The sequence below is a fragment of the Apteryx rowi genome, unplaced genomic scaffold, assembly GCF_003343035.1.
Source record: "Apteryx rowi isolate R43461 unplaced genomic scaffold, aptRow1 scaffold_27, whole genome shotgun sequence".
NCBI lineage: Eukaryota > Metazoa > Chordata > Aves > Apterygiformes > Apterygidae > Apteryx > Apteryx rowi.
Genome location: NW_020449085.1, coordinates 2,272,272 through 2,286,279, shown reverse-complemented (window position 1 = coordinate 2,286,279; position 14,008 = coordinate 2,272,272). Strand labels below are relative to the sequence as shown.

At 52.0% G+C, this 14,008-nt stretch overlaps 1 protein-coding gene across 1 annotated transcript; it reads right to left on the bottom strand.

Annotated features, from left to right (window-relative positions):
- Positions 1 to 525: 525 nt before the first annotated feature.
- TBC1D21 (TBC1 domain family member 21) lies at positions 526 to 13,550 on the bottom strand. Its single transcript, XM_026068364.1, has 11 exons — positions 13,473 to 13,550; positions 12,564 to 12,671; positions 11,204 to 11,307; positions 10,556 to 10,650; positions 9,103 to 9,213; positions 8,418 to 8,518; positions 7,498 to 7,594; positions 6,619 to 6,719; positions 4,201 to 4,318; positions 3,101 to 3,189; positions 526 to 693 (listed from the first exon to the last, which is right to left on the bottom strand). The coding sequence occupies exons 1-11, from the start codon at positions 13,548 to 13,550 to the stop codon at positions 526 to 528; spliced, it is 1,170 nt and encodes a 389-aa protein (XP_025924149.1).
- Positions 13,551 to 14,008: the final 458 nt, after the last annotated feature.

Genomic DNA, 14,008 nt, shown 5'->3' with positions numbered 1-14,008 from the left:
TTACCCCTCGGTCTGGGGAGAACCGAGCAGAATTAGGACACCCAGAGCCAGGTGCTGTTCAACATGTGCCTCCTGGTGGCTTTCCCCAAGGCTCAGGAGGGTCCTACAARACCCTCCCTTCTCCGCACATTCGCACTGTGCTCCTCACAGGCTTCCCCTTCCCAGAGGGGCATGAGAAGGCTTTCATCCCTGGAGTCCTTTCCAACTTTCTTCCCCTCTCACCAACTCTTCTTATCTCCTAAATGAAGTATGTCAGGCAGCATTAGCTCAGCCTCCCCTGATCCCTGCCCAGGGAGCATCTATTGCAAAACAAATAGCTCAATGTCAGCAAAAGTGTCTGGAGTGATAAAAGCCGTTCAGCAGAGAAGGTAAGATACAGCTCTGTATTAATATCCACTGGACGCTTTGAAACTTATTAGGGCCTTGAATATATCGGCAGATTTTCTGCTCCACCTGCCAACCTGAGTGAGAATGAATGAATTCCTCATGCTAGCTGGAGTCTCTTTCTTCTCCTTCTTTTAACCCTCACTGAGATTTATGGCCCTTCTGTGGCTTTTGTCTTTCTGGGGAAATGACAAAGTCTCCAAACTTGGCAAAGGACTGAAGAGCTTCCTGCTGTTCAGCAGGTGATGTATAACCTTTGACTTTGACACAATACACAGCCAGCACTCCAAGAGCAATCATCTCGGTACCCTTTGGAAAAAAGCGATGTGGAAAAAAGATGTGCTGGCTGCATCAGTCTGGTGGCCAAAAGATGCGTTCGGGGTGGAAGGAGCAGAATAAAAAACTCACCTGTCTAGAGATGCTCCCTCCGCAAGCGTGCCGACTGCAGCACTCGGTAACAATCCAGGCAGCAGCCATAGAGGTTTGAGTCTTCCCGGACCTTCAAACCCACTGACATGGTGATTTGATTTCCATCCAGGGAAAACTGTCTCATGGCCAAGGTGCTGTCTAAGGACCTTGCCAAAGCTGTGCTCACAGGCAGAGGTACTATCCTTCCTTGCTCCCAAGTTGCGTTGTCTCTGCCTCAGTTTCCTCATCTGTAAAAAAGGGGTGACAATTCTTGGCAGCTCTGGAGCTATTGGCATGGTGGGGGCCTTTGACTGTGCCCCAGAGCCTTGGTGCAAGCATGGCCTGATGGATCAGAAGACAGAGGCGCCAGGGAGGCAATTCCCAGGATCTCACGACACAGGCTACTTAGTGGGGACAAGCCAGGGAGGCAAGAGCCGGGAGAGAGAGATCAGACTGGGTATGAGGGAAACGGCCTAAATCAGAGACAGTTTGATTATAAAGGAAGATATCAGCACCTCCAAGGCAATGCGTTACAGGTCCTGCTTTTGCAGCCAGCCCGGCGGAGGAAGGCGTTAGGTGACCGCATCTCTCCCCACTATGGGCCGGGACAGGGGTGGCTCTTCCTCTGGAGCCAGAGCTGCCAGCTAAGAGCCACCAACAGCCACCAGCAGAGATGTCCTGACCAAGGAGTGACCTCAGCCGAGGCAGCAGGCAGCATGGCAGCAGCCCTGAAGGGRTTTAGGAGAGTCAAGGCAAGCAGAGCAAAAACACCCAGGAAACAGAGACACACAGAGATCCTTCCTGAGACCAGTGTCTTCCTTCATACATCTAAGACGGCATCCAAATTGTCCATAATGGAAATGCTGCAGRGTCCCAAGTCCCCCTGGTAAGCAGTCTGTGCTCCAGGGACATGCATTTTGCAGGATCAAGGGGACACACCATGTGTTTAAAGCTCCTGTRACTCTCGCAGCATCTTGAGTCCTGCCACAGTCCCTCGCACAGCCTCTTCCCGGCTCRCTCCATCCCTGTCATGTCTGATGAGTGTCACCTGCAGGTTCCACAGCATCTGTCAAGGTCACTTTGAACACGCCACAGTTCAGTGGGTAGCCATGCTCCACTTCAGTCACAATTTTCCTCCCCGTGCTTGTTTATTTTGTCCTTAACTAGCCAGGCACCAGGGAATATTGGCCCTCCTGGCTCTTTCCAGTTGAAAGGGAAGCAACTGAGGGAGGGAGGAGGCCAAGGCAGAGAGAAGGTGCATTGCAGGGAGRTGTTTGCCTTCTGCATCCCCTCTTCGCCACAGATCTGTCAAGTCTCCGAAGCACACGCACAGCTGGTGCTTTCTTCCTCCTCCCCTGCAGCCAGCCCCATACCTCTCTCATTCVCTGCACAGAGCTGAAGCCTCGTTGATGTGCTGGAGCTAGGCTGGAGATGGGCCTACAAGCAGGGCCTAGGTGCCCACTCACAGGGTCCATCCAAGGAGCCCCACTGGATAACGATTTCCACACCCATGGCCAAATTGGTGCCTTCCCCCAGCACAGTCTRGTTCATCAAACCAGTGGCACATGAGCAAGCCATGGGCTGTCCCATGCTGAAAGATGAGATATCTGATGTCAGCCTCGGGGCTTCATTAACACAGGTTCTGCAGAAGCTGGGACATTAACATGATCTGAGCAGGTGCCAGCTAGCCTTAAAACATACCCAGATCCCCCACTCTGAATGACTGGAGACCAGGTGRTTTCACATCTGCCCTGGGAAGGACTGCCCTTCTGCCTGGGCCCTGCCAGGAAGGAGGAGGAGTTGGGAGGCTCTTGTCTCCAGATGGACCCTTTGCCTTTCTGCTTTTCTTCTTTCATCCCACTACTAATGCTGCAGGTGGGAATGATGCCCTGCCTCAGGCTGGGATGTTGCCAGGTTGGTCGAGGCTGGAACAGGACAGCAGGATCAAAGCTGGGTGCTTACGGGCCAGGGAGTTCAGTCTTGGCCACAAGATCCATACAAACCACTCTGTGCTATGAGCTCAGATCCAGTCTCCTGACCAGTGTATATCAACAGCAGAGCACAAAAAGCCAGGATAAACTCCCTTTTCCCTCTTCTGCCCCATCAAACCACACCAGCTCGCATGCATGTGTTTATTACAACCCAACCAGCTTGCCTCCTGCTTCTATTTCCTTGCCTGGGTGAAGAACTCCATCAGTGCAGCCGGCACCTGAGGAAGATCGGTTGAAACCATGACACGATGGCCTTTTCCCTTCAGCCCTGCAAGGGCCGTCCCCAGCTGCCTCCCTGGGGAGGCCCTGCCCCTCACCTCGTCTGCATGTTCCAGGAGGCGGTCGTAGGTGGAGCAGGCTTCRGAGATCAGCTGGTCAGCATCCAGGTCTACAAGGTTCCCGCAGAGCYGGCCAGGGGAAGAGATGGAGAAAAATCAGAGGTCTCATGTATCTGCTCAGCTTCTGGTCAGGGTAGGAGCTATCAGAGAGGGATGGAGGATGGGAGTCCCAGGTTTCACGTTTGATTTTCAGTCCGATTCTCTTCCTCTTTTCTGAGCATCTCTACATGTTCTCCCCTTGTTGCTTCTCCCCTTGCATTTCCTCTCCTTAACCACAGCGAGGCCCAAGCACAGGACTCAGAAAACCTGGGTTTCCCTTTCCTTGTCCTGATCTGGTGCTTTGCAAGGGAGAGGGAGGCATAACTGCCCACAGCCGATTCCCAGGGTTCCCTTTGCGTACTTCTATCTAACTAATTGTTGTTAGAGACCAGAGCCTCCTTTTCCTTGTCAAAGTACTTTCCCCTTCCCAGTACTTAAAATCTTAAAATACCCAGCCATCCGTTCTCCTGGATTTTCTCACTCTTCTCTCAGGAAAATAAAGTCATTTTTACAGGCATGCTAGATTACTGAAACACTCTGCTTGGAGGCTGGGTGTGCAAAGGCTGGACCTGGAGCTGTGAGAGATGCCTTCYGTCAGCCCCTGCCTACCTGCACCACAAGCCAGCCCGGGGTGCCTGGCTCGCCCCACCACCCTGGGGCTTTCGCCTCCCAGCCTCTCGCTGCTGGGTGCAGCAGTGCCAGGGCAGCAGCCCGGCAGCACAGGGCTAAACGGGGAAGAGAAGCTGGGAGAAGGAAAGCCGGGAACCAGAGACAGCCTGTTCCCTCTACTTCATGATCCCAAATAAGTTCTTGTCCCCATTTGCGATCAAATTTGAGTATTTTTCCTTTCAAGCCGCTTTCCCTGTTTCACCATTTTGGCTGCCATTGAGGCCAATAAGCAGCTCCCCCCAAGCCCCAGCGGCTCAGGGACCGGGTACGCCCCCAGAGAGCAGCGGTGCAGCGGGACGGGATGCCCTTCCCCTCGCAGGGCAGAGGGACGGCGGTGCGCGCTCTGCAGCGGGCGCCCCACACCCTGCTCACCATCAGGATGTCATCTCCACCCACGTTCTCCCGCAGGATCTGGTCTCTCACCGTCTGCAGCAGCGTATAGGCCACAATCACTTGGAAATTTCGGCAGGGCTTCCCTATCAGGAAAACCTTGAGGGGAAACAGATGGGAGAGGCGGGTGGGGAAGAAAACATCAGGGAAGCCTGCAGGCAAAATCTCCAAGCCGGGATAACCAGAGCCTCTCATACTAAGAATTGAGCTCCCTGATGGGCTGTAAAAATAACAACCTTGATGTTCCTCCTGGCAATTTGGACTCAAAGGACCCCAGATGCAGGGAGGGGGGTCCCTGGGTGCTGGGGGAGGAAGTTACTGTTGTTGCAAGTCCAGGAGAGGTTGCAATGGTCCGAGGGAAKGTCGCAGCTGGTCGGACAGGTCAAACCCTTTACACTTGGGACCCCAGAATGGGTGACATGTCCAGGGGGCCCCTTGGCCATAAGAACATAGGAGCAGCTGTAGCAAACAAACCTGAAGGTCCATGTAGCCCTATACTCTGTTTCTGAGGTTCACTGAAAGCGGGTGTGCGGGGAAGAGTACCAACCAGGGCAGGCATGAGCAATATTTGCCCCGATACTCGCCTAGTTACCAACAATCTACAAGGACTTCCTGAGCCACCGATGCCTCTGAAGAGGTGTCTCTCCCATCAGCTTGTCCAGTTTCCCTCTGAACCCTGCAAACTTTTAGCATCCTCAAAATCCTGTAGCAAGGAGTTCCACGATTAATCTTCCTGTCAGATGAGGGCATTTGTGGGTTTTTTGTTTGTTGGTTTTTTGTTTGTTTGTTTTTTCTCCTGTGGAACCCTCTATGCTCCAAGATGCTTAAACACAGACCCTGAAGAAGAAGGGCTCCTGGAGCCCTGAAAAGCCCAGAGCTGCCCTAGCTGCACACCAAGTGTTTTACAGAACTCARTTTACATCTAAATGGAAAGCCTGACCCAGCTAGCTCTGTGTAAGAGCCTTCCCCAGCAAGGGAGGCAGAAGAAGCAGGAAAAAGTACTGAGGCAGAGATATTTTAAGTGAATGCACATCAGAATCGCTCTCTGAATAAGCCTACACGTGGACACCCTCAAAACAGACCTGGGACCAGCCAGGCTATGCTGGCGAATGTAGCCCACCCTGCGGCTCTGTGGCAAAGGCAGTTTGCAGCCTGCTTCAAAGACCTGCTCTCGTCTCCAGGGTTCCTCTGCTTCCTCCCTGCCCCAGGCAGGGCTCCCGCAGCCCCGAGCTCCCGCTGCCCAGGCGGAGAATAATTAGAACAAACACTTGCCGCACAGACTTCATCAAGAGGGGCGAGCGCGGAGACAGAGTCTGTGCAAATATTAATTGAGATAATCAAAGCCACCAGGGAGCGGGCCTGAGAAATGAGATGCAAAGAGAGAAGCTTGTGCGGGGAGGGCGAGGAATCCTGCTGCTCTGGCAGCCTCTCTCCTTCCTGGAGTCCCGCTGCGGATGCCAGAGCTGCGGCTAGATGAGGACACTGCCAGGGCCAGCTCCGTAGGGGTACAGTCTGCACTTCCCCACAGCCCACAACAAAGCTGTTCGGGCTGGCGAAGAGCACTGCACCAGGGCTCAGGAGATCTTGCTGGAGGGCTTGGTGACAGTGCTGCGGTTTCCCCATTTGGGCTGGTGCCTGCTTTGTAAACCGCTGGGAGCTCTAGGAATAACTGTCCTGGGGAATAGGGGCAAATCTGGCCACCTGAACAAGGTACTGCCACACTCAAAGACATGCTCCTGACCCCAGGAGGATGATTAAGAGCAGGATCTTTATCATACACTCAGAAAAGAAAGCACTGGTTGACTGCAGATGCTCTGAGATATGGTTGAGGAAGGTGGTCGCAACAACTCTTTGGGGTTATGGGAGCTAAAGTCCACCTAAATTTGAATTAAAAGGCATTTAAGGGTTACAATCTCAACCAAAGCCCCAGGCCCATCAAGATCCTCTGGTAGGAATAGGAAATTAGACACTTTATACCTTTGAAGGGTCTGGATACAGTGGTTATTATCTGTTAAGGACGACACACTTGGCCAAAACACTACATGAATCACAACAATCCTCATTGTCCCAGGTGTACCCCAAATATCTGAACCTCRCCACTGAGCCCATTGGAAGCCTAAAGTCACCCAAGACTCAGCCCTATCTTGTTCAGCACACTGTCTCCGGGAGTGGTGGTGGGACACCAGACCTGTGACGCACCGCTCTCTCCCACTGCGGACACGGCGCAGCATGAGCAGCCTGTGCCCAGGGGGACACCGTACAGTAGGACAAGGGACAAGTGACCAGCAACATACCAGCCATCGCAGAAGCAGCCTATGTGGGAGTGATTTGGTTTGGGGGTATGTCTACTTTTCCAAAACCCCAAAAGAAGCAGACATTTTTCATTAAAAAGCGCTCACCTCCCAGATCCTCCAGACATCATAGAAGGATTTGAACACTCGCTGGAAGGAGAAGCAAAACCAGGGGAACAGTGACTGAATAACTTGTGTGCCTTTTCCTTCTGAAATATGAGAAGACCAAACTCTGATCAGAAACTAGGCTGGATTTTAAAGGCAAAAAGAAGTGGTCGCAAGACATGGGGCAGGGAGCACGTTGCCAGGCTGGGTTTCTTCAGCTGGTTGTTGCTTAGGCTGCAAGATGCATCTGTCAACGTTTGTTCCTGGTTGGATGCAGCGAGACCATATCCTCACCTGGGCTTCCTGGCTTTCCCTGCCTCGACTGGCTCTGCGCCCTGTACTCCCACACTGCCGACCTGGGATTGCACAGGCTTGGCTCTGTCGGCACTAACAGAGATGTGCCCCATGTTAAACTGGGGAAGGCACTGGGACTGGTGGAAAGGCTGTGCTGAAGCCTGGAGGAGAGGGGACGTTTTCCACCAAAGCAGCATCAGCATGACTGTGAGAAGGCCTGACCCACCCTTTCCAACGGAAGGACATTTCAGCAGAGGAAGAGCTTGAGGAGATGCTCGAAGGCTGCAGCCTCAGCTCCATCTTCATGCAATTCACAGAATAAAGGGAGATAAATTCAGAAAAGTGAGTGCAAAGGGCTAAGGTCTTTCAAATTGCTCCCAGGCAGTTGTCTCAGGAGATACAAGACACGTAACCTCTGCTCAGTGTCCCTGACCTACATCCTCAGCATATTCAGCAGGTGTAGGTAAAACCGATCTCTGTGCAAATATTTACCTTCCTTTGCTGGCATCCTCTCTAAATGATGCCTTCTGGCCTATGGGAGCATCTTGTCTGGGCTGGGGGGGGACAGGGAAGAGACTTGGGACTTACCCAGGTGTTTTGCAAAGGTGGGATCCATAAATGCAATCAACGCCTTCAGCATGATCAAGTTCTTCCCCACACCTATGTTCATCACACAGCTGTGCTCCTGGGGGACACAGAAAGCAGGAACACAGAGCAGGGGAAGATCAGATGGCCCAACTTGTCTAGAGCTGCAAAGCCAGCTTCACCTGTCTCATAAGTCCAAAGGCCTCCTAATTGAGGATTTGGCCCCATTACTATGGCTCCAGTCCCTGCAGAGATCATCAGCAGAGTTTGAATCCAAGCCCAGCTAATATTACAGCACAGGGTGCTACTGATTAAGCAATGCCCACTTCCAACAGTCAGGGACAGCGGCAGGCTGTTACCCTCCCGACACACAGTGCACGCAGATAATGTGATCAATGGCATGTGTCCCTCCATTCCCCTACGGGAGAGCTGATCTGCCTTATGCTAAGCAGCCTCTGGATATGGTCTCTGCCTGCCCGCTGCCCGAAGACACATGGTGATGCTGAGCGGATTGTCTTTCAGGGCAGGCAGCAGATGCTGGCACTGATGGGAGCTTGCCTGGGGGCTTATGCAGCTACAAAACTCAGAAACCTCCCACAAAGGTCCTGCCTGCCTCTCTCCAGAGTCAGCAGGGGTGTTTTCCCTCAGCTGGACTTTGCTGAACTGTCCTCTGCAACCTCACCACGGTGCCATCCCCACTAACACCCCCTCAGCCTTGGCCTGACTCCTGGGTCTGACGTGGCAAGGACAAAGAGGATCAGCCCAAACCAGTGKTCACTCCAAGGTGGCAGGGGGAAGGCATCGTGCCTGGTGGGGTTGCAGAGGTGAATTTGAAGGCTGGAGGCTATGGGCGGCTGCTTTGCCCTGAAAGTGTCAGCTCCGGTGCGGGGCTTCACTCAGGCAAGAAGCACCCAGAAACTTACTGTTTTCTGGAGGAAGAACTGGAAGAGCCAGTAGATCTCATGTTCCTGCTCAGCTAGAAGATGGAAGAGCAGGAGCATCTCGCAAAAGCCTTGCTGGTACTCTGCCAGGAAAGAGGACACACAGGTGCACTCACATATACCCACCAGCAGAGACTGAGATCAGCGCTGCCAGCCACATGCTCAGGGAGCACCAGGCGGTCATGACAAGACCAGGGGGGCTGAGAGGTCAGGCAGAGCGCAGCAGGACAGTTGCAAGGACAGAGTCCAGGCAGGAATGGGTTACGTGGAACAAAAGAAAAGAAAGGCAAGGGGAACCCCCAGAAGCCCAGAGGAGAGCGGGATGGAGAACATCCCTCCATGGGCTCAGGCAGGGCCAGCACAGCATCCCTTTGCTAACTCATCTCAGGGCCTGAATTCAGCTGGGGCTTTTCCTTCTCCTGGAAAAGCCTCTCTGGGGTCGCACAAGAGCTGCTCCTCACATGCTCACCAGCCTCCACGTTGCACACGGGGAACCCCCAGAAGCCCAGAGGAGAGCGGGATGGAGAACATCCCTCCATGGGCTCAGGCAGGGCCAGCACAGCATCCCTTTGCTAACTCATCGCAGGGCCTGAATTCAGCTGGGGCTTTTCCTTCTCCTGGAAAAGCCTCTCTGGGGTCGCACAAGAGCTGCTCCTCACATGCTCACCAGCCTCCACGTTGCACACGTAGCTTAGTAAGAGGATTTTTTCCATCTGCTTCTTGTCCACCCTGRTTTGGCCTTGGGCATCTCTTGTGTACAGTCTCTGCAGGTCTGAGTCTGGGGGAAGGGAGAAATGGCCACCCGAGTTTCACATTTGGAGCAAAACATTTATACCAGGCTGCTTCACACCATCAGTTCTGCATGCATAAAAGCCTTGCAGAAAACTTCACAGGCAAAATAAGTGTTCCGGACAGAGTTGGGCCACTGGACTTTGAGCTGGTACAGTCATTTTTGCAATCTAGAGTTGTTCAAAAGTGACCTCTTTGTTCAAAGGTGATATCCTTACCTGGTCGAGAACCCTCAAGAGGGCTCCGAGACAACTTCCTTGCTCTGATTTTCACCACAGATTTCTTCCTGGTCCAAGAATCCTGTCACCCTGCTTCTTCCCTTCTACCCCAAAGTTTTGCCTACGTGTTTGTCTGCATACATGAAAAGTTTTAGCTCTGAAAAACTTGGGTAATCTCATAACAGCTCTTTAAGCAGACCACTTTGTACAGAAAGATGGACAGTGATTTCTTCTTCACCCAATCACGGTGGGGGGGAAAAAAAAGGAAAGGAGCAARGAGTTGTATTTGGTTGAAGGAATTACATTTTTCTAAGGTCTTCTCCAGCTGGATGTAGCATCTTTCATTTCTAAAGAAGCAACTTAATCTCAGCAAGACATTTAACAAAGGAAAAAACCCCCCCCACAAACCCTGCCTTCTTGCCTYTGCTGGGTTGATTTATGCAGGTTACATTGATTTGTAACATAAATTTTGCAATATCATTTAATATTCCTTTTGTTGTACAACTTGGAGAAACCTAAATGGGAATCTGAATATAATAATGCTATTCACTGAAGTAAGCTCCTTTCATCCACAAAAAATGGGCCTGGAGGTGCTCTCCAGACTCCCAGCCTCTCTCTAATGACATCTCTATCTCCTGTCTTTCTATATATAATTCTCTCTCTCTGGGTCACTTGACCCATCACTGAAAAGCTGATGGCTCCAGGCAGTGTTGTAGCARGTGCCAGCTCTAGCAGTCAAATACGGCGACTCAGGAGGAGAAAAGAGGTAGAAAAATGTCACAAATTGGAACGGCTGTGGGGAATTTTAGGTATTCAGAAATATAATGATGTGTGTTGGAGCTGCGCCAGACACAGGGCGAGCACGTTTGCCTGCACCGGCCAGCTGCAAGCGGGTACTAGGGAGCAGGTTTGCAGCCCTGTGCCTCCTTCCAAAGGCAGAGCCACCTGYACCCCAGGCTCCCTCCCACTGTGTCCCGCCACCATGGCATGGCCCAGGAACTCATCCCAGCTAGCTCAAACCAGGTAGAAATCCAGCACCTATAGTTTGCCTGAAGACCACGCAGTTGCACAAGCGTTGGTGCTCACACAGGGCACRAGTAACCAAGCACTTACTGATGAATCTGCGGACTTGAGAGAAACCCCTGTGCTCCATCTCCAGCAAGGGCTGTATCTTGCTGTACATCTTCGCCAAGGACTCATAATTCTTCCTGCMAGAAGGGGATGCATGGCTGCCCACCACAGGAGACATGGCCATTGCCCAACCATCCAGGAATTTCCCTGGGCATTTGGCACACAGCAAAACCCGCTGCGGTAAAGCTTTGCAGTAAGCTTTACTGGATTGGGAAGGACCAGTGGGTCCCAAAGCTGCACTGGCTCCCACTGTTACCCCAAAATGCCTGGCATCAGCAGCAGAGGAAAAAGGTCTCCGAACATCAGCCTCTAAGAACAGAGTGGGAAAAGCATAAAAGGGAAGGGCTAAAATAATAGCATCTGCCCCCAAGGCTCTGGGGACTCTGCCCCGGCTGCTGAAAGGCCAGGAAAGGCCCAGGAAGCAAAGGCACTTTCCACACCAAGAGAGCAACTTGGTCTCCGAACATCTGCCTCCAGCCAAACTTGAGGTGAAGGATAGACACCTCGGAGAGGTTGGCACCCATTCGTAAGGTGCCAGAAGTTTCAATAGAAAATTACCTGCATGTGAAAGAAGCTCTCCCCACCCAACAGCTAATGAAGGCGGGCAGCCAGGAAGACAGCCAGACGTACCTCCTCATGCCTTCAACCATGAGCCTCTCATCTYGCGAGCTGCTCCACGGGTAGTACCCGGTGAGGAACTTCCATGCTTCTGACCTCACGGACGGGTCCAGGCCCTGGGGACAACAGCACGGGCGGCTCGGGAGGGTGCTTTCAGGTTTTCCTATTTTATTAGTAGGAAACTTCTCATTGTGGTTAAAGGGTTTCCAGGTTGCCATTTCACTTAAAAACAAACTGGTGAACAGTCACTATTTGGGGTTTTCAGGAAGACTTCCCCACAAACAATAAATGTTTCAACAGAAAATGCCTGCAATACGTATTTAAACTAAGTTGTTCCTATCTCGGTTATAATTTCAGAAGCATTTTCACCAAGATGTTCCAAAACAGAAAGGTTCAAAACAAACCACAACTTTCCACCACACAGCAAATAGCATTTTCCCAACCAGCCCTCACCAAAACCTCTCTGGAGGTGACGCACTGGTCCTGCCTGTCCACAGTGTCCCCACCCCAGCCAGGCATCATGTCACGAGTGGGCAAGGCCTGACCTGCCCAGAAGTTATCCCAGCTCACCTGAACCACACTCAGCCCCAGCTCTTTCCACAGGGGTCAATTCAAGACCAAAGTGGCTGCATTTAAGCGCAACAGTAAAATTTCTCACTGCCAGCACAGGCAACGGGGAACCAGGGTGTTTTCACAGCTCTCGAAAAGTGTGACAGGTTGTCTGCGTTCATCTCTAAGCTCTCCTGGCTCCTTTCATGGAAATGAAAAGCTTTTTTTAGAGGCTTAAAAAAAGTGTTTTGTGATAAAAATCAATTCTTCCTCACTGGGCAAAGCTGACTAATTTGTAAACTGCAAGAAAAGAAGCAGCAACAAGAAAGCAAGCAAGCAAGCAATGCCAAATGAGGATAAGTGTGCAGCATCGCTAGGCAGAGGGATGCTATTTGATCAACAACTTATATATCCTACAAAAACGGGGGGGGGGGGGGGGGGAAGCCACCTTTCCAGGGATCGTTAACCCTTCAGCTGCCTCCCCAGGCGAACCTGCCCTGCTCTGAGGCTGGGTGTGAGGCTGGGAACACTCCTGGAGGTCAGAAGCGTTTCACAGCCCTTTGCTGCTCCCAGGAGCGTTAGCAGTTTCCTGGAGCCTTTCCCCTCAACAGCCACAAGCGACCGCTGGCTCCCACCAGTGGGGACCACTGGGGCATTGTGCTGAGAGAAAAACGAAGGTGGCTCAAAGGTCCCTGCTTGTCTCCCTGTGCTACCTAGTAAAGACCTGCATCCCAGTCTGGACCTGGGCTCTCCGAGGTGAGAGGATAACACACATTACYCTCCTCTCCTCATCACCGTCTTTGTTTCAGATCTATCTCCTCACCCTGTCAAGGATGATGGATGAAATAAAATCCCAGGATTTCACCAGGTGGCCGCTCTCATCAAAATAGCCTTCCCATTCGTTCTGGTYGATGGGCAGCTTCTTGGTTTCCTAGAGGCAGGAAGAGAGATGGGGGTTAGTCRGGTGAGGAGGAGAAAACAGGAGAGAAGAAGCTGCTCAGCTGCACAAGCCACCTCCAAGCAGGGTAAAAGAACGTTATCGGAAGTACACTTACATATTTTAGGCAATGCAACCCTAAACACAGGTTTACRGTCGCTCCTTGACTCTGTTTACAAGACCCGAATGGGTTCCCAGCTGGCTGCTGTGGCTGGAGTAATGCAAATGCTTTCTTCAGCTCAAGAAGCATRGGCGTGAGCCACTAATGTGGGTTATTGCAAGGTTTCTGCTGTGCAGGGACTGAGACTCCRACAGCTGGTAAATGCAGAGCAGAGGCTCTTTAGCACAAGGCATTGYGGCTCAGGTCTGGAAGTCCTACCTTCAAACCTTTCCAAGCTAGCCAGCATGACACCTCACAGATCATGACACATGAGGCCGGGTCTTCGTTCTCAATGTCGGCTTTGTCCACCGAGCAGCRTTTGAACACCCACCACCCTCCGCTGCCCCCCAACAGCTCCCTACCGTGCAGCCACAGGGTGTCCCATCCCTCATAGCRTGGGGAAGGGAGGATGCAGCTACCCGTGCTACCATTGCACCTTCAATTCAAGCATTTCTGCTTCAGTGCCCAGGCCTCCCGAGAGTGGCTTTTGGCACTGTGCTAACTACTCATGGTCTGCCATGAAGCATCTCCCCAGCATACGCATCCCCTGCTGCCCGCATGTCCCAGGCTTGCTTGTTCCACCTTTTCTTTCTAAGCTGGCAGCATTCAGGTCCCTTCACTCTCAGAGATCCAACCTGGAAGGCAAGTGGCTTGTGCTTCCCCTCTTCCTCCTCCTCCTCCTCCTCTGGCCCTTGTATCCCCTGCAGCTGCATCCCTTTCTTTAGATTCCTAATTGCTGCCTGGGTTAACACCACCCTGAGGCTTGTAAACCACATCAGCAACCTGTTTGCCTTCAACTCTTAATTCCTCTCGCCTCTGTACCCTAACTCCCATTGTGGGAAAACACAGACCCAAGCCTACACTGTTCCATTTAATTCCAGTCCAAGCCTACTTCTAGCAAAGGATGAAAGGCAAGTATGGTGCAGGTTAGCACTGCTAATTAGAAACAACCAGAGAGGAGAAATTAAGAGAAGGAAAATCAGCAGAACAGGCAAGGAGAGCAAACGTTATTAAAATCAGAAAGTTCTGCATCCAGCAGAACAAACAAACAATTAATAATGTGCCTCCGCAGGTCAAAAGACAATCCGTGGAGAAACGACTATCCAGGCAGCGATGCTCAGGAAACATGCCATCAATACTGATGCCCAACTCTTTCAACAGAGAGGGAGCA